Source organism: Planococcus citri, chromosome 2 (genome assembly GCF_950023065.1).
Source record: "Planococcus citri chromosome 2, ihPlaCitr1.1, whole genome shotgun sequence".
Lineage (NCBI taxonomy): Eukaryota > Metazoa > Arthropoda > Insecta > Hemiptera > Pseudococcidae > Planococcus > Planococcus citri.
In genome coordinates, this window is record NC_088678.1 from 76216282 (window position 1) to 76242312 (window position 26031).

General features: G+C 34.1%; 4 protein-coding genes across 5 annotated transcripts in view; 3 read left to right on the forward strand and 1 right to left on the reverse strand.

Moving 5' to 3' along the window:
• The first annotated feature begins 277 nt into the window (after positions 1-277).
• On the forward strand, positions 278-8548 carry LOC135837776 (sex peptide receptor-related protein 2-like). The gene is made up of 6 exons (XM_065353163.1): positions 278-492; positions 803-1529; positions 1776-1948; positions 5217-5261; positions 6979-7773; positions 7875-8548. Exons 5-6 carry the CDS (start codon positions 7091-7093, stop codon positions 8260-8262), a joined length of 1071 nt encoding a protein of 356 aa, XP_065209235.1. The 5' UTR covers positions 278-492; positions 803-1529; positions 1776-1948; positions 5217-5261; positions 6979-7090; the 3' UTR covers positions 8263-8548.
• Positions 8549-8776: 228 nt separating this feature from the next.
• On the forward strand, positions 8777-14453 carry LOC135837775 (sex peptide receptor-related protein 2-like). The gene is made up of 3 exons (XM_065353162.1): positions 8777-9031; positions 12640-13411; positions 13693-14453. The coding sequence occupies exons 2-3, from the start codon at positions 12744-12746 to the stop codon at positions 14141-14143; spliced, it is 1119 nt and encodes a 372-aa protein (XP_065209234.1). The 5' UTR covers positions 8777-9031; positions 12640-12743; the 3' UTR covers positions 14144-14453.
• A 3428-nt stretch (positions 14454-17881) lies between these two features.
• LOC135837778 (G-protein coupled receptor dmsr-1-like) overlaps positions 17882-26031 on the forward strand; it is a 46162-nt gene continuing 38012 nt past the window's right edge. The window contains exon 1 of one of the 2 annotated variants that reach the window (XM_065353167.1): positions 17882-18121. In XM_065353167.1, the coding sequence (XP_065209239.1) occupies positions 18114-18121 (8 nt within the window). In that variant the 5' untranslated portion in view covers positions 17882-18113. The remainder of the gene's footprint in view (positions 18122-26031) is intronic. The other variant, XM_065353165.1, reaches the window with a different exon arrangement.
• LOC135837780 (uncharacterized) lies at positions 18842-20240 on the reverse strand. Its single transcript, XM_065353168.1, has 2 exons — positions 20034-20240; positions 18842-19783 (listed from the first exon to the last, which is right to left on the reverse strand). Exons 1-2 carry the CDS (start codon positions 20125-20127, stop codon positions 18888-18890), a joined length of 990 nt encoding a protein of 329 aa, XP_065209240.1. The 5' UTR covers positions 20128-20240; the 3' UTR covers positions 18842-18887.

The window sequence follows — 26031 nt, forward strand, 5'->3', positions numbered from 1 at the left end:
AAACTAAGAGATAATTTCCAATGAACATGAACACTTTTTCCCTACAATGATCGTGACATTTTACGATCAATTTTCCAGGAAATATTCTGTGTTTTTTATGCAAGTCATAAAAGTTCCAGGTTTATTCGAGTAATCGCATCAGAAGGTTCTATGATGTGTAGTGTAGAAAGATACCTACGTGAGAAATGCGAGGATAAATAAAAAATAATAATAAATGAATAAAATAGGCACGTAGGCACGTAATTTTAAGATTACCTACGCCCAATATGAGCTAGCCGAGTTGTAAATATCATTCATTCAATAAACCGAATATGAATACGTTGTCGTTCCTATTTTGTTGTTACAGATGAATACATGGTTTTCAAAATGATTGAGTTACAAGTGTAAAATATCGATAGTTTTATTTGTATAAATGTGTTTGAAAAATGAAATGCGAAGGAAGCACTGAAGAGAACATTGCACTTGCCAAAGTATGCATAAGTTAGTAACACAGTGAGTATTTTTTCTGTAATTTTACGTAAATATTTTCAGTTATGTCATATTTTGGTGATTTCTGGCATTAACTTCCACTGAAAAAGCAAGATTTTGCAATTTCGGAGAAAAGCGAGAATTTTTGTCCATTTTTGAAAAACAACAAGACCAAAATCAGAAGTTTTTTGTAATTTTCCACGAGAAAACAACAAATTTTTGTTAATTTTCGAAAAACCGAGAGTTTATAATAATTTATATGTGTAGGTACTTATTTGACGGTCTGAAAAAAAATAACTATGTAGCAATAACACTTCACCTTGTTAATTTTCAGATACACACTTTCAAAAAAGTCGATCAATCAAATACCAGAATACTGAATTCAAATAGGAGATATGGTAATGAATAATTGTGCCCCCAATATAACAGAATATCACTCCCGAGGACACCTACATATATCTTTGCGGATACGCGAATATCATCTTCTGTGTCATTGGGACGCTTTTCAATTTATCGGTAATTATGGTATACTCGCAAAAACACATGACTACACCAATGCGCACGATAATTGCACATTTAGCAGCCACCCAAGTGCTCGCAATTATCGCATATATGCCACATTCTTTGCAAGAATTGATTCGAGCTCATGATAACCCAATAATCGAGCAACTGAGAACAGAAATGTGGGAAAGGTGTTCATTTTATTCTTGGCATTTGACAGCCACATTCACCCATATATCATCATTGCTTACCGTAATACTAGGAATTTGGCGGTATATGAGTATCATTTATCCATTGGAGGAACCCAGCTGGTGCAAAACGCGCACTACACGGATCATCATCATTGTATGCTACATTCTGGGTATAATGGCCTCTGTACCAGCCTTATTGGGTACAAGTGTTGAAGAAGAATCATTTTGCCACCATGGCAAAAATATAACGATTCATCGATTTCGCCTTCGAAATACAGAACACAATTTTGCGTATAGAGCTAATTTTCTATTTTATGGAATTTTGTTGAAAACCCTTCCATCAGTCGTTCTGACTGTAATTACTTCCAAGTAAGTACAATTTTACCCTTATTTGACTGATGTGAGGTCCTTGTTTTTTTTGACGATTTCGGCGCTTTTTTTTGGTGATTTAGGATACCTACCCTGCTAAATCAATGAACAATTAATTACAACCTTTAAAAAAAAATAAGTCATAATTATAGTTGAGCATACCTACTTATATGTAGGTAGATCATTCCGTACGAAACTATATACTCTCAAAAAATTATCCGCTCATCACAAAATTAAATTTTTCAGACTGATTCTAGCTTTGCATCGAGCAAAACTTCGCCACGAACAACTGACCGGATACATTGTCCGAAAGGATAAGCAAACAATTCAGCTTACTAAAATGTTCCTTATTGTTTTGGTCCTGTTTTTGACGGGAGAGCTACCCCATGGAATATTCTGTTCACTGACGGCGATCTACGGTACCGATTTTTATTACAAATATTATTACAATTTGTCAGAGATATTCAACACTGTAAATAATTTCTGCTCTTGTACTTATTTCATAGTCTACTATACTTTGAGAGATAAGTTTAGGAACGCTTTCAAAGCAATAATCAAGTGCCAGTAGCCTTCTCCACCTATGTGCCCAAAATACGTTTGCTTCTTGCAATGCGAACACAATCAAATAATGTAATAAATGTAGTCATAAGAAGCTCATCATGAAACTGAAGCATTTGAACTGAAAATTAATTAATATTTTGGCATGGAATAAGACGATTTTTCGGCTCAATGTCCTATTTTTCAAGCTCTTGTTATGATTACATATTACATTCAACTCCAGTATTGTTATACTTACATAGTTGGCAGAATTTTTGGCATTTCAACATGTTCCCAAACTTAGTCATAAAAATTTTGCCAAATTTCAGCTGAATTCATTTTTTGTCATTTTTATATCGATAACCCATAATACTTTTTTCATGTTTATTTATACCTACTAAGTAATTTTAATAATATTTTGTGCAATTTTTCTTATTTGGCCTGATTTCTTGACTCATTAAATCTTTACAATAGAAGAGAGATAATAAAAATTTTCAGATTGCTACGAGATCAATCTGTAATGAAAAAAACTACAATCAAAATATCTAAATAAAATCTAAAACTTCCTCAATCACCAATCATAACTTTTCAATTACGAGTGAATCGGATAACACTTTGAAAAATTCTGTTTATCAGTTTCACATCATTACCAAAGGAACCAATTTTTTCCGAGAATTTGTAACGCGGTGTTCTGCGTCAAAAAGGAAGTAATGTAGACGATTTTCCATCCCCCCCTTATTTATCGATAATTATTTTATCGCGTTTAGATACGAACAACGGAAACTGCGATATAATTTCAAACAAACATAGGTAAATAGATTTTTTTCCAATGATTATGAATTTTCCAGAAAATATTCCAAGTTACATTTATGTAGGCCATAAAAATTCCAGCAGCAATGAACAGATGGTTTTCAAAGTGATGGAGTTACAAGTGTGAAAATATCAGCATACCTAATTGTTGAATTTATAAAGTCCTGGCCATGCTTTTAAAAATTGGTGGATAAGTTGACTAGTATTTACGGGAATTTCTGGAAATATTACCAGTAATTTCTGGAAATATTACCAGTTATTTCTGGTAAATTACCGGTTATTTTTGCCAAGTTACCAGTAATTTTTGCCAAGTTACCGGTAATTTTTGCCAAGTTATCGGTAATTTTTGCCAAGTTACCGGTAATTTTTGCCAAGTTACTGGGAACTTTTGGTAAATTACAGAATATTTCTGGTCAATTACAAGTAATTTCTGGTAAATTACAAGTAACTTCTGGTAAATTACGGGTAATTTCTGGTAAATTACGGGTGATTTCTGGTAAATTACGGTTAATTTCTGGTAAATTACAGGTAATTTCTGGTAAATTACGGGTAGCTTATGGCAAGTTATGGGTAATTTCTGGTAATTTTTGGTAAGTTACGGGTAACTTTTGGTAAATTACTGGTAATTTTTGGTAAATTACTGGTAACTTTTGGTAAATTACTGGTAATTTTCGGTGAATTCTGGTAATTTTTGGTAAATTACTGGTAATTTTTGGTAAATTACTGGTAATTTTTGGTAAATTACTGGTAATTTTTGGTAAATTACTGGTAATTTTTGGTAAATTACTGATAATTTTTGGTAAATTACTAGTAATTTTTGGTAAATTACCGGTAATTTTTATTTTTTGTTAAATTGCTGGTGATTTGAAAAAAAATCTTTTTGCATGTAGTTTTCAAAACTTGAAATTTAATCCAAGAAAACCTCGATTAAGAAGTTGCATGACGTAAATAGCGCCATAATGAAGCATTTTTCACGAAAAATCGTAAATTTTGGGCACCCCTCTCCAACAATGTGACTCTTAAGAGGGTCCAACTGCAAATCTAACTTCATAATCGTGTTCAGCGAGTTCAATTCATATGAAAATGATACCCATAATGTGAATTTTCTTTCATCCCAAAATTGGGGGAGGTGATGCCCATGGCCCCAAAATTGGTGTTTCAAGAAGTTTGCTGGTTTTCTATTGTTTTTGGAGGCCCAAATGCAAAATTGCAGAGTTCTATCACCAGCAGTATCGCTTTTTTTTACGATGCCATGACACAAAAAAGTCAAAAAACACAATTCTGAGTGTTCTGAGTTTTTGAAGATGGCCTACCTGCAGGAAAAATTTGAAAAAAATACCAATTATAGTACTTATGCAGATGTATTTTTGAAAGAAAAAAAAAATTTGTGTGCCTGAATTAGGTAGGTTTGGAGATTCGGCGGTTTCAATTTCTTTTTTGTCAATATCCCCCCACTGGGGGCCAACAAATTATGAAAAAATTCGAGTTGATAGACTTCTGTCTCTTCCATATAAGTATTTTATGTGAGTTCAAAATATTTTATTCAAAACTTGTTGAAGCATGATGTTTTTCTCTAAAAAAAAAAACCGTTTTTTCGCCGTTTTGGGCATTAGTGGCGAGGTGAGGTGACGTGGGAGAAATTTTTTTGGCCCCAGCATTTTTTTAAAGATACCCACCCAACAATGTTTCATCAAAATTACAAAAATCCGAGGTCAGGGGCATTTCACCTATATGTATGTACTTCACCCGGGAATACCCTTTGATCCTAGTGATTTTTGATCTCCAATAAATTTGAATCATTGTTATTAGATCAATCTGTACGAGTATAGTGAAAAAAACAACAAAATATCAAAATAAAAACTATACCTAGAACTTTCTCAGGGGTCAGTCGTAATAGGTATTTCAATTATGAGTGACTCATATACCATTCTGAAAAATTTTCCTTATCAATTTCGCATCATTACTAATAAAGGAAACAATTTTTTTCGCGAATTTGTAACGGTATGCTGCGCCGGAAAGGAAGTAAATATAGGTAGACGATTTTCCATTTTTTTTCCATAATTTATATCGATAGTTACAATTACGTTTAGATACAAACAACGGAAACAGCGAAATAATTGCCAATGAACATAAACACATTTTTTCGCAATGATCGTGTCATTTCACCTTCAATTCTCCAGAAAATATTCTACATTTATGTAGACCATAAAACAGCCAGGTTTATTCAAGCAAACGCATCGAGAGCATCAGCTTTCAGTACATTGTTTTAAAAATAATTGATTTACGAGATTAGAAATTTATCAGCTGAATTTTATATATTATGTGTTTGAAATGTTAAAGGCGTGGCAACGAAGAATACATTGAACTTGTCTAAATAATAATACGGTGAGTTTCTTATCTCTTATTTACGTAGGTGATTATTATAAGTAGGGTCACGGGTGGTTAGTTGTCAATAATTGTTAGTTGTCAAATTGCGTTTTTAAGAGGATACGTGAACGCTATTTCCACGAAACCTTCATAATAACTTCATGCTATACCTACTAATGTTCCAACATGCAAAATTGGCAACATAGCTTTTTATTTGGGGATACAGTTTTGAAAAAAGTGATTTTACAGGTGCGAAGTTACACATGTTAAATTGGAACTTTTCGTTTTTAAACATCAAAAATTTGTCAAAAGTAAATGAATTATACATCAATTTAAAGGAAATTTTATCACGGATTCAGTAATCACATGTTCAATTACAAAAAATTTTGAAATGAATTAAATTTTTTGGTACAAAGATGAAAAACGAGAAGTTGTTAGTTGTCAAAAAATGGAATATTGTTAGTTGTCAATGAGATAGTTTACCAAAATATGCATCAAAGTGGAAAAATATTTTTAGAAAATTATCTATTGCATTATTGAATCATTTTTTTTCTGCCTTTCATTCTATAAAACGAATAAAAAGTTGAATTGATCGATTTACCTACGCAAAAAAAAATTCAAAGAATGACCAGTCAATTTTCAAGTCGTTTATGGATATTTTTTCAAGTTTTTGGGTTTATCTAAAAGTTTAGTCCTTCTCACGTGTTATCTTTTTGAAAATTTTCGAAAATTGAATTGTAAGTTTTTTTTATTAATAGTGAATGCGTGTTTGACAACTTACAACAGGGGTGGTTGTTAGTTGTCACAAAAAAGTGTCTCACTAAATCCACCATTAACTATTCATCACATGAACCAAAATTCAATTTTAAAAAAAGAAAACACGCGCAAAGAATCAAGCTTTCAAATGAGCCCAAAACCGCAAAAAAATATTCATAAATGGCTTCAGAAACGTCAAAAAACATTTTTTTTTGACAACTAACCACCCGTGACCCTACTCAGTTCAAAACATCATTCTCATAGCATTTTTAATCGATGTAAGTACATAACAATTAATTTTCACCAATACCTACACTTGAATTCAGCATTCATTATTTGGGAAAAAAAACGAAAAAGAGCTAAAATACTTAAAGGGTCCACGGAAAGAACCAGGTAAGTCACTTTTTTTCAAAAATGAGTTTAGGGTTCGATTATTAAATTCACACTGAGGAGTAGAAAAATGTAGTCCATTTAAATTTTGAAAAAAATCGATTTTTTGTGGTTTAAATGGCCTTTAAAAAAAAGAGGAGGGGAGAGAAATGAGCCGAGATCAATTGTGAGGCGGCAGGAAGAAAATTTCAACATCGTTAACTATTAAGAATGCGAACATTTTTTCATTATGTCATCATAATAATCGATTTTCATCGAATCAAGTTGTTGCAAAACGCAATTTTTCGATTTTTTGCTTGATTTTTTCACGAAAAGAGTGACTTTTCAAGTTGTGACTGGCGTATCTCTCTTCATTGTTTTTCTAAAATGCCTCAAGTTGTGTTTGTGGGATGTTGTGTGATGTATTTCCAGTCATTACTTTGATGAAATTCAAATTCACCACAAAATTGGAGCATTCTGATACTTCGGACCCTTCACTTATTATGGTCCAATTTTGCCAAAGTCGATAACTGTAATCGTGCAATTTTATCATAAATTATGCTCATTGTCATTATAAAATGTAATCTCTAAAATTGCACTTCGTTTTCAGTGGTTTCAATTCGACATTCAGATCAACGCAAATTACATCGTCCCATACTGCATTCATCTGATCGCATCGAGTACCCGACCACTCATCAGCCCAGCGATAAAATAAGTCAAATATGAACTGCTCAGAAGATGAATTGCAATATTACTCATACGGCGATCAATATTTATGCGGTTACACCAATATACTCACGTGTATCATAGGAGCATTTTTCCACACATCCATCATAGTGGTATACACCAGAAAAAATATGATATCGTCCATGAACACCGTTCTCGTACATTCGTCAGCTGTAACTCTGCTCTCAACCATCGTATATCTGCCCCATTCATGGCACGAATTCATTCGAGCAAATTTGTACACAATCGAAAAACACAGGCAAGAATCCTGGGAAATAATTTCGCTCTATTCGTGGCACTTGAACGCTGTTCTCTCCTACACTTCGACAGGGATCGCCATAATGATGGGTGTATGGCGATATATAGCTGTCATTCATCCATTGAAAGAACGTTACTGGTGTAACATGAGAAACACTCGGATAGCAATTGCTGCCTTGTATGCGGTGGCTATTGTGGCTCTTATACCAGCTATCAATGAAATGAAAATTGTTGAGACGTATAAAATACTCGGGCTTGATGGATTTATGGCCAAGAACTGTACAGCTGGCAATCGAACGAAAATTTACGAAATGAAGATCCAAATTGAAGATAACGATTTCGCCTACTTCGTCACCTTTATATGGTATGGTTTGTTGCTGAAAACGTTGCCATCTATTTTTCTCGGTGCCATCAGTTTGAAGTGAGTACACAGCTATAATAATCAAGCTCTCGAATTCAACCACAAGTTATGTAGAAAAAATTGATTCCATTCAATAAACTAAACGTTTGATTATTTTTCAGACTGATTTTAGCTCTACGTAAAGCGAAAAATTTCCGTCAGCAAGTGACCATTACAAGATCTCAAAGTAAACCGAATTCAAGATCCTCGAAGACTACTCGTACTGATCCCACTGATCGCACCACAAAGATGTTATTGATGATATTGGCGATATTCATCATCAGCGAACTTCCAGACGGTATATTCTGCACATTGACTGCGTTCCGTGGTAAAGAGTTCTTCCACAAATATTATTATCCATCGTGGGAACTAATTACCACACTGGTTCAAGTTTGCGATAATTTAAATTTCATTGTGTTTTATACGATGAGTAATCAGTTCCGAGTTACTTTCAAAGCTCTGTTTCGCAAAAGAAATGGGGATATGTCTGATTCTCCAGCCAATACCTAATGCCCCCTGAATTTAAACAACGTTTACATAAGAGTAGGTAGATACTCGATTGTTACCTATTTACTTCAGCAAAAAATCCATTCCGTGTTGTTGAGCATTATAATGAAATTCCATACCTATTATTGTAATTTAATTTTTGATGATTGTTACCTACTCATCACATGTACTTACCTAATGATACTTTCTTATTTGTTATCCTAATTACCTATCTCACATCGTGAATAAAATATATCCATTTTTCTTCAAGAAAATCATATTTCGCTTTAAGATACGTATGTAATACTGGAAAACAACAGACATTCAATAATTTTTTTGCAGATTAATCTGAAATCATGTGGATTTGATTCTTTACATAGATTGAATACAATGTATGTATGTAGTAGATAAATAAAGTAGATAGGTACATCACAAACGTCAAATTTAGATAAATGCTTCATCAGTCATCACATATTTGAAAAGATCGCTACCCATATAAGCGATAATTTGTAACCGTACAATCAGATACTCAACTTCCATGCAGTTCATCTAATCACCAAATTTGACATTTTTTTGTTAGTCGCCTTCCTGTGTCCGTGTAATTTACAAGTGACCAACAAAGTTATATGCTATTTTTTAGAAATTAAATTATGAGAATACGTACCTATTTTGAAAATTTGAACTTGAAGTTGAAGAACAATATTTCAATAATGTTTCTGGAATAAATCAGCGAAAACATGAGATCGAATGAACTTTAGGTACACCCAGCAAACGTAGGTACCTACCTAATTAAGTAAGTACAATATTATTGAGATTCATTTTTCAGAATATATTTCTGACTAGTAAACTTACATTCGAATAAATTCAGAATTTTTCCGAGATATTCTCTTTTTAGATTGATTCTACAGCAACAAAATTCAAAAAAAGGAAGATCGCCTTTAGAGAAATCTTCCTATGTACATATCTGATTTTTTTCTGTTCTTCGAACCAATTTTTAAATTTTCTAGATCACGTCTTGAATACCTACCGAATTTCAAAATTTTATCGCCTCGATTATTTCATGACTAGGATTATTTGGACTAAAAAATCGCAATAAGTTGGTATCTACAAGAAATTTACTTGAGGCTATCGGGATCTCGAGATACGTAGACTGTAAAGATGAGGTGAACTTCTCCTTGTAAATTACTGGTAATTTCTGATAAATTAGAGCCTAGAGATGATTTCTGGTAAATTACAGATAATTTCTAGTAAATTACAATCGATTTCTGGTACATTACGGGCGGTTTTTGGCAAATTACAGATAATTTCTGGTAAATTACGGGTATTTTCTGGTAAAGTAGGGTAATTCCTGGTAAATTACCGGTAATTTCTGGTAAATTACCTGTATTTTCTGGTAAGTTAGAGTAATTCCTGGTAAATTACCGGTAATTTTTAGTAAGTTACAGGTAATTTTTTGTAAATTACAGGTAATTTTTGGTAAATGACAGGTAATTTCTGGTAAATTACAGGTAATTTCTGGTAAATTACAGGTAATTTCTGGTAAATTACAGGTAATTTGTGGTAAATTACAGGTAATTTGGTTAATTACAGATAATTTACCAATTTTGGGTAAAATATCAGTAATTTCCAGTTATTTTCAGGTAATTTCTGGTAATTTTTGGAAATTTTCTGGTAATTGAATTCATGGTAAATTATTGGTAAATTACTGACAATTTCTAAATTCTGGTAAATTCATGGTAACTTCTCTGGTAAGTAAACTACTGGTATTTTTTTAGTAAATTTCTGGTAATTTTGGGTAAATTTCTGGCAATTCTTAGTAATTTTCTGGTAATTACATATTGATAAATTACTGTTAATTTTAGTCAAATTTACGGTTAATTATCGGTAAATTGAAATTACTGATAATTTTAAAAATCTGGTAACATTCAGCTAATTTTTGGTAAACTACTGGTAATTTCTGGTAATTTTTGGTAATTATTAAGAAACTACTGGTAATTTTTGGTTAATTTCGGGTAAATTATTAATAAATTAAAATTATGGGTAATTTCTAAATTCTGGTAAATTTTTGGTAATTTTTAGTACATTTCTGGTAATTTCTGGTAATTTTTTGATGAATTACTGTCAATTTTTGGTATATTACTGACAACTTCTGCTATGTGAATTAGGTACTGATTATTTCTGGAAAATTACCAGTAAGTATAGTAATTTAAAATTTCTGGTAAATTACTGATAATTTTTAAATTCTGGTAAATTACTGGTAATTTCTGGTAAATTACTAGTAATTTTTGGTAAGTTGCTGGTAATTTTTGGGTACGTTCTAGTGAATTAATAATCATTTTTGGGTAGCTTCATAGTCATTTTTGAAGAAACAGTAGTAATTTCCATCAAGTTAAGGTAAATTTACTAGTCATTTCAATTTTATGGTAAATTACTGGTAATTTTTTGGTAATTTCTGCTGAGACACCAGTAATTTTTTAATGATTTCTGCAATGTGGGAATTTTTCTGTTATCTCTGGTCATTTTTGGGTAGTTTTTGGTGAATGACTAATCATTTTTGGGTAACTTCTACTCATTTTTGAGGAAACGGTGGTAATTTTCATCAAATTACTGGTAAATTATGATAAATTACAACTCGTTTCAATCTTATAATGGTAAATTACCTAGGTACTGGTAATTTTTGGGTAATTTCTGCTGAATTACTTGTAATTGTTGAATGATTTCTAGAAAGTGGAAATTTTTTGTATTATTTCTGACAATTTCTAGTAAATTTTTTTATAAGTTTTGGTAAATTACAACTAATTTCTTTGTTTTTTGGTAAATTGTTGGTAATTTTGGGAAATTTCTAGTGGATTTCTAGCAATTTTTGGTAATTTCTGGTCATTTTTGGGTGAACACTCGTAATTTCTGTCAAATAACTGGTAATCGCTGGTGAATTACAAGTCATTTGCATTTTCTGGTAAATTACTGGAAATTTTTGTGTATTTTATATCGAATCACCAGTAATTTTTGGATAATTTCTGGAAATTTTTTGTGTATTATCTGGTAATTTTTGAGTGATTTCTGGAATTTTTTTGGTAAGAAAATTTCTGAATTTTTTTTTCAAGTTTAGTAGGTAAATTGAGGAGGTGGATAGCAAAACGCAATAACTCCAAAATTACGAAAATTGAGTTTGATATCTATCCTTATGTAAAATTCAACGGGGAATCCATTCCCGGTGTCAGATTTTGTCCATCAGTTGAATATCATAGCGCAATCGAGGAAAACAAGTCTGATTTTAGAGCTAAATGCATTGAAAAATGAGATTTTGTTTGCAAAACGCAATAACTCCACTACTTTTTATACATTTCAGTTGCGCAGATGTGGTAACACTGTTTTTTTTCATCGGGTGGGTACTGAAAATCGTTGGGTAGGAGTTACTTAAAAAAATGGTGCTTTCGTTGCCACTCTCTGAATGCCATATCACACACAGGAATTGTTTGAATTTCACATTCCAGTTTTTTAATTGTTTTTTATCGAAAATTCTCGATTAAACATCAATTTTTTCAAATAAAAAATACGTTTTTTTGCAGAAAAACACCAAAAAAAAAATTTTGCGTTCAAAACGCAATAACTTTTTTTTCTTTTCCTCACTGTGCTTACCCAGGTGACCGAAATTTCGAAATTGAGTGGAAATTTTATTTGTGGCACCTTCCCCTTTCATTTGACACCAATTTCGGAACTCGACCCCCCACCCTTCCCCTCCTGACAATTTTTCCTAATTTCCCAAAAAAACCAAAAATGGAGTTATTGCGTTTTGCTATCCACCTCCTCAATTACTGTTAATTTATAAAGTTTGGTTTATTTGTCGTTGTTGAACTCGCGAGCATCCATTCGTGCTCAGGATTCGGACCCTGAGTGTCCTCTTTCTGACCAGAATCAACCATTCGAGGTAATTATATGATTTCAGAAGCCTCTATTTGACCTTCCCTCCTCCCCTCGATTTCTTACTCCCTCATTCATAAAAATTGCCCGTTTAAAAAAATTGTAATTTAAAAAAAAATAAGTTTATAAAATTATTTGTCAACAATGTTTTTTTTTTTCAATTTTGACTAAATCCAATATATTTTTTGTAACTTTTGATCTCAAAATTGTAAACTCGGGATAGGGTTTATTAAACGCTTCAGGAATTCACAGCACCATTGAGTTGTTTTGAAACTTGCTCCACCCTAATCGTAAAATCTAGCTATTGAAAATAAGCAAATCACTCGATTCAAACTGATGAAGTGAGCTGCGATATCAGATACCTAATCCATATGGTATAATATTAGCGTGTGAATCAATCAGAACATTTTTAAAATCTCAAATTCGAGTCACAAGGGATTGACATTGCGAAACTAATAATCTACCTCTTTTTTTTTTCAGTATTTCTACAGTTTGAAAACCATGAAGATTTTCAGTTCGAGCTCGAATCTCAGAATTGGTTCGTTTTTCATTTTTCAACCGGGATACTGAATCCAAGCAGGAAAATGAATAATAATTGCTCCATCAACACGACTGATTATCATTCCCGAGGCCACCTATATCTATTCGGATACGCGAACATTGTGTTCAGCGTCATTGGGACTTTTTTCAACTTATCAGTGATGATGGTATACTCTCAAAAACACATGACTTCTCCAATGCACACAATAATTGCACATTTAGCAGCCACCGATGTGCTCACAGCTGTGGCATACATACCACATTCTTGGCAAGAATTGATTCGAGCCAATTATAACATAACTATTAAGACAATTGTGGAGCACAGAACAGAAAACTGGGAACAGTGTTCATTTTATTCTTGGCATTTGACAGCCACATTCACTCATATATCATCGTTGCTCGTAGTAATGCTAGGGGTTTGGAGGTATATTGGCATCATTCATCCGTTGAGGGAACGCAGCTGGTGCAATACGCGGAATACACGGATTATCATCGTTGTATGCTACATTCTGGGTATACTGGCCTCCATACCAGCCTTTTTGGGTACAAGTGTTGCAAAAGAGTCAATTTGCCGCAATGGAACAAATATAACGATTCATCAACTTCGGATTATGGATAGAGAAGATGATTTGACGTTTAAAGCTACTTTTTTGTTTTATGGCATTTTGTTGAAAACACTTCCATCAGTTGCACTGACGACAATCAGTTGTAGGTAAGTAAGTGTCTATAATTTTATTCAAACCGATTTATTTCAGATCCATTTGGCACGTTGAATGAATTCAAACGATTTCTAACACAAAATATAAGTCTGCATTTGTACTCTTCATTAGGTAGATGATTTTAGAGTGACGCTCGATCAATTAACCATTGATCACATCTTTCAAAAAAAAAACTCTCAAAACAAAATTACCCTCGATGATAGATCAAAATCATCTCATAAAAATTAATACGTTCAAAAAAATTATTCACTCATCACAATATTCAATTTTTCAGACTGATTCTAGCCTTGCATCAAGCAAAACTTCGACACGAACAACTGACCAGAAACACGAGCACACTTTCCAACGAATCAAATCGAAGATTTACCAGAAAAAGAAAACAAACAATTCAGATTACTAAAATGTTACTGATCGTTTTAGGCCTCTTTGTGACGGGAGAGTTACCCCATGGGATATTCTGTTCACTGACGGCGATTTACGGTACCGAGTTTTATTACAAATATTATTATAATTTGTCAGAGATATTCAACACTGTGAATAATTTCTGCTCTTGTACTTATTTCTTAGTCTACTATAATATGAGCAATAAGTTTAGGAATACTTTCAAAGTATTAATTAAGTGCCAAGAGCCTTCTCCACTTATGTACCAAAATACGTTCGCTTCTTGCAATGCGAACACAATCAATCAATGTACTAATGACGTAGTTATAAGAAGCTTCCCATAAAACTATGAAGCAGTTTTAGCAGTTGAACAGAAAATTAATTTGTTTTGGCATGGGAAATACTTAGGTACCTACTAAGATTTTTCGGCTCAACATCCTATTTTTCAAGCTGTTGTTATGATTATTAATTTTAAGTCCAGGTATGTGTATATTTAATTTACGTATGTGGTATGTATTTGTGTAATAGGCTACCTTACCTATCTATTTTGTATTGATAATATAATTTATGCAAATTTACAAACCTGGCATGCAATCAATTTGTGATTTACCTTCTATGAATTCCTGGTAATACCGAGTAAATAATTTAACGTAAAATTCTGAGAAACTCTTGTACCTATTCAATTATAAATTACCAATAAAACCACGTGATTTACTGTAAATTTTCAGTATATTCAATTTGACTTTTAAAAGCTTAGAAAAAAAGAAAAAATTTGCAAAATTATGTCAAAGACTGAAAAATTTTAGAATGAATTTCATGGATTCCGATAACTAAGTACAAACCTGCTAAAATATTATAACATTTTATCCAATTCATGAAAACTTGAAAATCGAAAAATGTTCTCGTTATGTTGGACTAAAGATACGAAAAAATTGATCATCGATTTTTATGCAAAAAAAATATCCATGATTCAAATCCAGCCTCTCTGAACCCACTCTCTCTATCCACTTACTCATCAGCGCTGTAGAAATGACCGACCGAAATTCCCCCCTCCCTTTTTCAAGTCAGACAAAAAGCTATAAACCCTAACATACCATTAAAAATGAGAGCTTGCTGATTTTTTTCAGTTTTTAAAAGTCAGGTCTAATTTTGAGAACTCTTTATAAAATCACGATTTCTTACGAGCTCGAGCTCTGTAAAGTTGGAAGAAATTTGAAAAAGTCTGAAATATATATTTTTCTTAAGGTCATTGACCCATCTTCGACTATGTTCCTGTCTAGCCTATTAAGGTCATTCACCTGTCAGTATGGTTTCCATGGTCGTATAACTCCCTGGCTGGCTTCCCAAGTTCATTGACCTGTCACTATCATGGCATTTCAAGGTCGTCTATCTGTCTGTCTGGCTACTTGAGGTCATTGACCTGTCTGACTGGTTTTGTAAGGTTGTTTTCCGGTTTTTTCAGTCTCTGAAGCTCATTGGTCCGCTGATACTGATTAGAAGTCTTCTGTCTGGCACCTTATAAGGTCAGTATTGACCTGCTGCTTCGTCTTTCAAGGTCGTCTGTCTGCCTTATTAAGGTCATTAACCCGTATGTATAGCCTCTTAAGGTGTCTGCCTGGTCGGCCTCTTGAGGTCGTTGACCCGTTAGTACAGATTCCCAAATTCGTCTGTCTATCTGTCTGGCCTCCCAAATTTATGGACGGGTCAGTACGGCTTTCCAAGGTCATCAGTGGGGCTCCCCAGGTCATTGATCCGGTTGTGTGGCATCTCAAGGTCAATGACCTGTCACTAAGGCATTCCAAGGTGGTCCATAACTATACATGGCTAATTTTCTTAAGGTAATGACCTATATCTATATCTGACCTCTCAAGGTCGTCTATCAGCCTGATCATATTTCCAAGGTCATTGACCTGCCAGTCCTACCTCTCAAGGGTGTATATCTGACCATCCAAGGTATTTGACCATCAGTATTATTATAGCTTCCCAAAGTCATCTGTTTGACCACTTGAGGTCATTGACCCTAATAACATGCCTCTCAAGGTCAATGACTGGTCATTAATCCATATGTATAGCCTCTCAAGGTGGTCTGTCAATCTGTTCGGCCTCTTAGGGCCTTTGACCCGTCAGTACAGCTTCCCAAATTCGTATGTCTATCTGTCTGGCTTCTCAAATTTATTGACGCGTCAGTAAAGGTCATCAGTGGAGCTCCCCAGGTCATTGACCCGGTTGTCTGGCCTCTCAAGGTCATTGACCTGTCACTAAGGCATTCCAAGGTGGTCCACAAATATACATGTCCGATTTCTTAAGGTCATTGACCTATATATCTGACCACTCAAGGTCGTCTGTCAGCCTGAACATATTTCCAAGGTCATTGATCTGCCAGTCCAACCTCTCAAGGGTGCATATTCGACCATTCAAGGTATTTGACCATCAGTATTATTACAGCTTCCCAAAGTTATCTGTTTGACCACTTGAGGTCATTGACCCTAATGCTGTGCCCCTCAAGGTCACTGACCGGTAATTGATTCGTATGTATAGCCTCTCAGATAGGTGGTTTGTCTACCTGTTTGTCCTCTTTAAGGTCATTGCCCGATCAGTACAGCTTCCCAAATTCGTTTGTCTGTCTGTCTGTCTGGCCTCTCAAAATTATTGGCGCGTCAGTACTGCTTTTCAAGGTCATCAGTGGGGTTCATCAAGGTCATTGACCCGGCTGGTTGACCTTTCAATGTCATTGACCTGTTACTAATACATTCTAAGGTGGTTCACATGTCTGCTTTCTTAAGGTCATTGACCTCTATATCTGGCCTCTCAAGATCGTATGTCAGCCTGAACATATTTCCAAGGTCATTGACCTGTTACTCTGGTCTCTCAAGGTTGCCTGTCTGGCTATTTAAGGTATTTGACCGTCAATATTTACAGCTTCCCGAAGTCATCTGTTTGGTCATTTGAGGTCATTGACCCTTATGTCTGGCATCTCAGGGCATCTCAGGGTCACTGAACTATCTGTCTAGGTTTACAAGGTCGTCTGTATTCCTGACTGACCTCCTAGTTAATGTTACTGACCTGTTTGTGCGATATGTGAAAATTTTTTCCAAGTTTTCAATTACCTATCTGATATAATGTTAAGAATTGATTAACATTTTTCAATAAAAAAATGTGACATGTCAAAAAATCATTGAATTTTTTTCCTAAATTTTCAGAATTCGATTGATTTTCTTCAAGTTTTTCGAAAACCTGACCTAATGTCAGAAAGTCTACTAAAAAAGTCAACATGACGAGAATCAGCGTCATATACGAATAAGTGCCACGTAAATTTCGAAATGATTCACTTGGACAGCTGAAATTTTGGTTGTGGGGTTTATTCAGACCATGCTCATTGCTCTGTCTAAAAAGTCACGGTATCTTTTAAATCGGAAGCGGGCACCTCGAGAGGTTCGTCTTTTAAAAATAACAAATTTATTTTCAAAAAAGGGAGATCCGAACATTAAAAAAAAAAGTCTTTATTAATCTCATCGCAACAGTCGAAGTTTTCGCAGCGAGTTCTCTTCGAAAGATCGATCACGAGGCGAATGATTGAAAGTTGAAATTTGTAAATGCCTCCATTCAGACAACTTATAAATAAATCACATTTAAATTTTTGGCATCGATCATAAGAGGTTTTGAAACCACAAACATTTTATACTTCATACATTTTACATCGCGAAAACCGCAAAACATACCCACTCGCAACACCGATACCTATACCTATAAAACGAAATGAAAGATGGCATAAATTTTCATTCACCAACTTGACGAAGCAAAAAAAAAAAGAAATTTTCACAAAGAATGACAAGAAAAAACAACGCAAGTTCAATGTTGATATATCTATAAGTACCTATACATTATAATAACATCAAATTTATAATACCTCTGTGTACCTACTACTCATACCTACCGGGAATTCCGGATAATACCTACTAGAGATGGGAAGTGGCAGTCTATAGTGTTGCGGTCAGATAATGCATGAGTATATACACAGACACACAAATAAAATTGTACTTGGACGTGAAATAACTACGAATGCAGAATTTTTGATTTACGTCTTTTACTATCGTACACATAAAATTTTATACGAGTATCTATTACGCGAATTCGCGAACATAAAGTGATGAGTATTCCTCGAGTTCGGATGCTTATTTGGAATCCGTGATTTGGTGATATAGTATGTTGAGCAAATTGAACTCAGCAATAAGTACGAGTGAGACGAGCGATGAGAAAAAATACCGGTGAAATGTGCTTAATGGTGTTAGCAAACAAGTAGATGATAATTGCAACATGTATTCGTAAGTAATAATTAAATTTAATTGCTAGTAATCTATAATTTTAACATGGCGATGCAGTTTTTTTATAGTTTAATTTTTATACTCGTATTTACGTAGGTACTTTTTGATGATTTTTTAATGCAAATCGATTGGTGATGGTTTTCGAAAAATTCTAGAGCCTTTGGCAAATTTTTTTATTTCCAATTTCCAACAAAAAAAATCCAACTCGCAATTCTTGAGCCTTTTCCGAGACCAGAAACTCCAACATGAGTTTCATGTTTAACAGCATTAATTTTGTTCCGATTGTGATTTTATTGTCCCTTTGAACTATTCATTAGGTACATATGTGAAGATATATTTGTTCCAAAATTACTCATGCAGGTCTCCATTTTTTATGCGTTTCTCGCCAACATAAGTATTCTTGAATAGTTTTTCTATAGAAGAATAAATTCGAGCATTTGGGGCTCATTTTCTTATTTTCGAGTTGACTACTCTGGTTTCAGTTGTTGTAATTCCTCCGTTCTCTTGCAGTTATTTTTTCAAATTGTAAAATTTAAAAAATTTTGATTTCTAAATTAATTGTTTTTCAAATGTGATATTTTTTCACGATTTTTCATCAAAATTTACACATCAAGTTTTTGATAGATAAATGCCTAAGAAAATCTCAATTTCATCCGCCAGTCTTCCTACAGGTAGGTAGGGTACCTACTGAAAAGTTAAAACACACAATGAATATTGAAATTACAATTAGATAGGTAATTTTTAATTGCTAAAAATTATATTTTTCTTAATTTAGAAGAGCAGCGATTTGGGTTGCGTTTAATCCCGTTACATCTTGAATAATATCACTGCTTAAATTACGTTGCTGCATGTTTATTATCATCTTTTTTTGTTCCTCGAGAGCCCCTTTTTCAAACCCTCTTTTCTCCCCTTTTTCAAACCCTCTTTTCTCGCCTTCTTCATCAGCAGCTACTGCTATACCGTATATTCGAGCTTGTTCCCTGGAAAATATTTCATATCTTTCTTTTTCATCTTCTGTCCACGCTGACATTCGGGCACACTCCGCAGCCGTTTTAATGACACTGTTGTCGTTCAGCATCTGATTAAATCCAACTTTGTATTCGTCATTTTTGATTTGAAACGAAAAAAAATAAGCGAATAACTCTACCAGAGAGGCATCTTTCTGATATTTGATTTTGTTGAATTTAAGCTTCCATAATTCAATGAATACAAACTGCAAATATGGAATGGAGGTTTCATGGGTCTCAATATTTGTAATCTGGTGTCTGGTTATGTATGATTTTCCATTTTCAAAAACTTTAAAATCACATATTGCTATCAAGTGTACTGGTGAGAGTTTTTCAAATCGTTTTTCACCCGAAGTCTTCAATTGAGACACAATGGAATGGGAGGTGTAATATATGCTGCGTTGTAAAAAGAATTTGTCCGTCAAAAATTGCATCTCGACAATAATTGTTGAGTTGTCGTTGGCTTTGCAGTGAATGTCGTAATAGATTTGTTTATCGTCTTGATATTGTTGGGGAGGATTGTTCAAGTGGCATACTGTTAAATCGTTTGAATTTAAAGCAGAGTTTATAAACAGCGACAACGTAGTACAATTGGCGAATATTTTCTTAAAAACGAAATCATTCGTTGGATCCATGTACAAAGGCTTATCTGGATCTGAAATAAATAAATAATTGTTAGTATGTACATAGGATGTATGAAAATAATAGAAACTGTTTTCATTTCACTATCGTCCAAAAATAATTTGATAATCAGTGCCTTTTCCTTAACTGAAATTCTCAGCTTGTGAATGCTACCTCGAATTATATTAGGAATAGTGATGGGTACTTTCATTTCTTACCTATAATCGCTCAAACATCTCGAAAAAACTATTCTTAGCTTTTTTAGCGCAAATTGACCAACTTACCTAATTCATTTTGGTAGGTTTCATGTTGTTTTGAAACAACAAGATGGAAATGTAGTCTGGTAATCAAAAAAATAAATACTTTCCAAAGTGACATGGTATTACACTTTGTTAATTTTTTTTTCCTTTGAAAATCGAAACACTAGCAACAATTTTGTAACGATGAAATGCGAATTTTTCGAATGATGAAATGTGAAAACTTTGGATCTGCCAGTGAGCCATGCATCTTATCGTATAGATCGCCGATAATTTCAATGTTCATTCTTCATTTAACTTAACTACAGATAGCGAATATTTGATTAGCATGTTTTTAATGGAATAACGCAGAATACCTACTTATCGAAATCATATCATTGAAAAGTTTGTTGGAATTTTCGATATCATCAGCACTCATTTTTTGAAATTAATTCCTCGATGGATATAAATTTCATCGGATGTATTAGGTATTACCTATCTATGTAGTACCTACATTAGGATGGATCGCAAAAAAAAGAAATTCAAAAAACTTGAAGCAAATTCATCGAAGACCTTAGTAGTAAAGGCGTGAACTCGCACCCAGCTTTTTTGGTACCTCTGCACCCAGTACCTATAAACCCACCCAATTGACAAAAATTTGGATAAAAATGCTAGATAATAGCTAGCTAATCACGCTACAATTGCGCTAGCGCACTAGCGTGATTTTGGGACTCTCCGCTAGCTTTTTTTCGCTAGTGTTTCACGCTAGAAAATCACTAGCAAAAAGCTAGCGTGTTCGTTAAAAGAAAGCGAGCCTCAGCTAGCAAAAAGCTAGCAGAAAGCTAGCGTTTTGTGCAGTTTTCGGATTTTTTTGAGCGATAAAAACGCTAGCAGAACATGTTGCTTCTTTTTCAGCTTGCTATACGCTAGCATTCCACTAAATAAAATAATAATCACCCATTAAAGTCAAAATTTTATTTTCAAAAATTAAAAGAGTGGGGTTAGGTACCCTCAATTTTGAGAATTTCTTCACGTCTGAATTCCCCTCATCACAAAGAATTTTTTAAGACCTGATTTTCCTACGAAAATTTTCCTACCTAATTAACGGGGATTCGAACCAGCAACCCTATGTTCCTAACTACCTACGCTTAACGACATGGCCACGACGGAGATATTTGATTCAGGCCCTCCAAGTATTGATTGGTGTATCACTGTACAAGTTTGTAATGTGGCATTTATTGGATTGCAGTGTGTGAATCAGTGTTTCTCATTGCAAATTTTTTAAAGAAGAATGTTCATTATCAATCATTTATCTATAAATTGAATTTTCAGTTAGGTAGGTAGACCTACCTACTTGAAACCTCAATAAAAAATTGAAAAATATCCATCATAGTCCAGGAAAATTGGACAAAAAAAAGGGTCATTGGGAAACGTGAGGTAGAAAGCTTAAAATTGGTATACCGGTCCACTTTTATGTGCTGAACACGAATCCGATGAGTCCCCGCTCGTCCCTGGTGAGCGTTCTCCCCTATTGTGGATCTAAGCCCCCAAACCAGTTTTTTGCAATTTTCTCCCCCGCATTGCATTTTAGCGAAAAATATGTGGTTAGATAAAAGAATCTACGTCAAATTTCCGATCTAGTTATATAGCAACTTTCCTTCCACCCCCAAGGGGGCCGGAGCTGGAACCATTCAAATGAGAGGGGTTGTCTAAAAAACACAAAAAAACTATCGGCGCATAGGAGGGGTGAAACGGCCCCCCGAGAGCGTTCGGGTTGATACTAGCATGGAAAGTGGGTACTATCGAGAAGCTACCGCGTGAAAAATTTTAGATCCACACCACCTCCCCTTTTTGGGAACCCCCCTTTTTTGAAATTTCAATAACACTTTTCTCAGCTCCATTTCAACCGATTTTGAAAATTTTTCTGGAAGTTATGTATATCCTTGGTAGGTATCTCCACAAAAATTTTCAACCCTCTCCCCCCCATATTTACCACTCAAAATGGTGTTTTTTTTTCATTTTTTTATGCCTATTAACAATCAAGATTGCGAGGTACAATTTTGGAAACACGTTTTTTGGATGTATTCTTGACCCTCAGACATCATATACTATATTCGAAATTTTTGGTTTGGTGCGCCATGGTGAAAAACTTGGAATAATGTATTGTAGGGGGATGGGGGGTGAAATGGGAATTTTGAGAAAAATTATTATCAATGAGTAGGGTATCGTTTTCATATGATTCAATACCGCTGAGCACGAATATGACCTCAGATTTTCTGCTACACTCATCTACCCCTCTCCAGAGCCCCTCAGCCCCCCTCAATTTTCACTATTTTTGAAATAAAGTTGTATTGATGACATTGGTTTCGTTGCTATGGGAAAATTACATAAGTGCATTGTTATTGTACATAAAATTTCTCGTAGAATGAGCTAGAGCACATGACTCCCCCCGAGGGGGTGGACCCTTGATTTTTTTGCTACACAGAAAACGTTACAAATCTGTATGTGTACTGCAGTGTATAGGTATACAGAGCATATGTGGCATAATAATATTCATGATAACTGTAACTTGAGTACGTATGAGTATGTATTTTATAATTCAATGACTACCTACATGAAAAATCACGAGAATAAAAAAAAGTAAAGAATGTTATGAGGGGGGGCCATGTGCTGTAGCTCATTCTACGAGAAATTTTATGTACAATAACAATGCACTTATGTAATTTTCCCATAGCAACGAAACCAATGTCATCAATACAACTTTATTTCAAAAATAGTGAAAATTGAGGGGGGCTGAGGGGCTCTGGAGAGGGGTAGATGAGTGTAGCAGAAAATCTGAGGTCATATTCGTGCTCAGCGGTATTGAATCATATGAAAACGATACCCTACTCATTGATAATAATTTTTCTCAAAATTCCCATTTCACCCCCCATCCCCCTACAATACATTATTCCAAGTTTTCACCACGGCGCACCAAAGAAAAAATTTCGAATATAGTACATGATGTCAGAGGGTCAAGAATACATCCAAAAAACGTGTTTCCAAAATTGTACCTCGCAATCTTGATTGTTAATAGGCATAAAAAAATGAAAAAAAAACACCATTTTGAGTGGTAAATATGGGGGGAGGGGGTTGAACCCAACAATGTTTCAATAAAATTTCAAAAATCCAAGGGCAGGGGCATTTCATCTATTTTACTCTGGAATACCCTTTAAAAACAAAGACTATAACCGTAATCATGTGATTGTGACGTCATGCGTCATGAGTAGGAAAGCTAGCAAAAATTCACTCGCAGATCGCTAGAATTACACGAGCAAATCTAAGCATTTTCAAACTAGCTCAAGTGCGCGAGATGATCGCTTGCTTTTCGCGAGCATAAAACGAGCAAATCTAACCATTTTTAAAGTAGCTGAAATGCGCTAGATGATCGCTAGCTTTTTGCGAGCATCTGAAACGCTAGCTTACAATCGCTAGTAAACTGCTTGATTTGCGTAAGAAGGAAATGTTGCTAGCTGGAAATCGCGAGAAATTCGCCAGATAAACGCGAGTCAGCGAGGTAAACGCGAGGTTCCGCTAGCAAAACGCTTACGATTTTGTCAATTGGGCAGTTAGTATAGGGTTATATGGAACGTGTTTCGCGAGACGGGATGTGGGGAGGAGGGATGGTCCGCGTACAGGTAGTTTGCAGGTACGATGCGTGTTATCTGTTCTACCCTCTCACCCCTCACACCACCGGCAAGGGGTATTTCCTATACGTGGAGTGCCTCCGATGCATTCACTGCCCTGTACCTTACCTTGGAACCCCTACCTATACACTCGTCGCGTTCGTTTTCTACACTATGTGTGTACTGTGTATGTACTCGGAGCGTTGAATTGTGTGGGTAGGTACGTACGTGTATATAAATAGATAGGTACCTATAGTTTTTTTCGTAGCGTTATCCCATCTTTCACTCTTAAAATCACCACACGCCTGCTTTTCGTTCGAAGTTGGGACACCCTGTAGACTCGATTATAAATATTCACCATCTTTCACTCTAAAAATCGCCACCTCCGGCCAGACAATAATACTAAATAATAATAATAATAATAATAATAATAATAATAATAATAATAATAATAATAAACGTTTCTAGGAGACTTATAAATGAATACGCTTATAGACTCGATTATAAATATTCACTCAGGCTTACGAATTAATACTAGAATTGTCTGTTTGGTGGTGAAAGACAGTGGGTAACGGTACTTTGGGGACACGGATGTTGTTAAGGTGCATGATCATTGTACAATGGTTTACAATTGAAAAAAAAGTAGACAAGAATATTCGCTCGTTGTAAACTTCTTACAAAGTCATACACGAATATCAGAGTTTTCGAAATCACTCAATCTTTTTTTTTCATAGCTGACTTTTGCAAATAGTGTTAGTTTGTGAATTCACATTCATCTCGAAACAAAAAAAAACATATTTTAGGTTTAGGCTGTTTCCCAAGCAAATATAGCCTCGATTAAATTCACTTACTCACCCCTGTTAAATAAACGATGTTAAACAATTTCGAGCTATGTATGTACTTTGTTAACTTTAGTTGGGAAAATACTATCCGATCGAAAATAATTCTTAAAATAAACCATCATTTTGGAAATCGCTTGATCTTTTTTTTTTCATAGCTGACTTTTGCGAATTAAGTACCTACTATTTCTCTGTAAAATGAAGGCTATTTGCTCATGGTGCTAAAATCAAGTTTGTCACCGAAACCATAGATTAAAAAATATGATGATACTTTTTTGGATACCTACATTCGAAAAAAATAATTTTCAAATATTGTGAGTAAGTACAAAGTACATACTTACTTTTTTTTTTGCAACTATGTTCTTTTGCATTCTACGGACGAATGCATCTGAGCTCTATTCCTGTTAAATTAAGTATATTTCAAGCTATCTTGGAGAAAATCCCAAATTTCTTTTCTGCAGGGTTGTTTGTTGTTGTTGTGGGAAAATTCTTACAGACCCGCGACTCGTTCTAATTCTTCCAACACCATTTTTTCCAAACTTGCACAAAATCACCGCTCACACCTTCGAAGTGTTCTAGAGACGGCACAAAACATTTTACAGAAAAATAAAGTAGAGAATTAAATTTCCAATCATCGTACCTATTGTATTTAATTTTTTCTAAGAGGCTTGCTTTTTTTTTGACATATTTGCAAAAGAAAGTATATTTTTCTCAATGTTTTCAAAATAAGTACCTATGTACCAAAAAAAATTCCAAAATAAACAATTATTTAAAAAAACGTAAAACCCAAATAACTTGAAAAAAAAGTATACCTAAAGTGGAAAAAAAGTAACCAAATTTTGTTATATTTTTTTTTCATTATCGAATGGCAAAGGCTGGTGGTTTAGCTTATGATACCATTTCAACGTTCTTCAGCATCTATAAGAGATCGCTTTTTTCTCATTATTTTGTTATCTTTTTTTTCATTTTGTATAAATTCGTGATTTTTGAATGGCAAAGGATGACGTACGGTTTAGCTTATTATACCATTTCAACATCTAGGTATAAGAGATCGCTTTTTTCTCATTCTTTTTTTTTTCAAAACAAAGTGTTTATTTCTAGCAGTTGTAGAAAATTGCAAACTGAAAAAAATATACCACAATTGAGATAGATCTTACTTACCTACAAAGTGAAGAAAAAGTCAGTGGCTTGAATTCTTTTTTTTTCTCATTCTTTTTTTTTTCGAAACAAAGTGTTTATTTCTAGCAGTTGTAGAAAATTGCAAACTGAAAAAAATATACCACAATTGAGATAGATCTTACTTACCTACAAAGTGAAGAAAAAGTCAGTGGCTTGAATTCTTTTTTTTCTCATTCTTTTTTTTTTCAAAACGAAGTGTTTATTTCAAGACAATTGTAGGAAATTTCAAACTAAAAAAAATATACCACAATTGAGATAGATTTTTTTTCCAATTTCCATTGTTCCTAGGTATTATAACATTGAAGTAACTTCGAAGATCTGTTCTTTATTTTTCTAAAAAAAAAACTTGTACTTACTTCCTTA

Excerpts from the sequence above, each read along its gene's own strand:
- LOC135837776 (XM_065353163.1), top strand. The coding sequence starts at position 7,091 with ATGAACTGCTCAGAAGATGAATTGCAATATTACTCATACGGCGATCAA. Across the intron at positions 7,774-7,874 it reads CTCGGTGCCATCAGTTTGAA|ACTGATTTTAGCTCTACGTA; the intron begins GTGAGTACACAG and ends ATTATTTTTCAG.
- LOC135837775 (XM_065353162.1), top strand. The coding sequence starts at position 12,744 with ATGAATAATAATTGCTCCATCAACACGACTGATTATCATTCCCGAGGC. Across the intron at positions 13,412-13,692 it reads CTGACGACAATCAGTTGTAG|ACTGATTCTAGCCTTGCATC; the intron begins GTAAGTAAGTGT and ends TCAATTTTTCAG.
- LOC135837780 (XM_065353168.1), bottom strand. The coding sequence starts at position 20,127 with ATGTCACTTTGGAAAGTATTTATTTTTTTGATTACCAGACTACATTTC. Across the intron at positions 19,784-20,033 it reads AACCTACCAAAATGAATTAG|ATCCAGATAAGCCTTTGTAC; the intron begins GTAAGTTGGTCA and ends TATTTATTTCAG.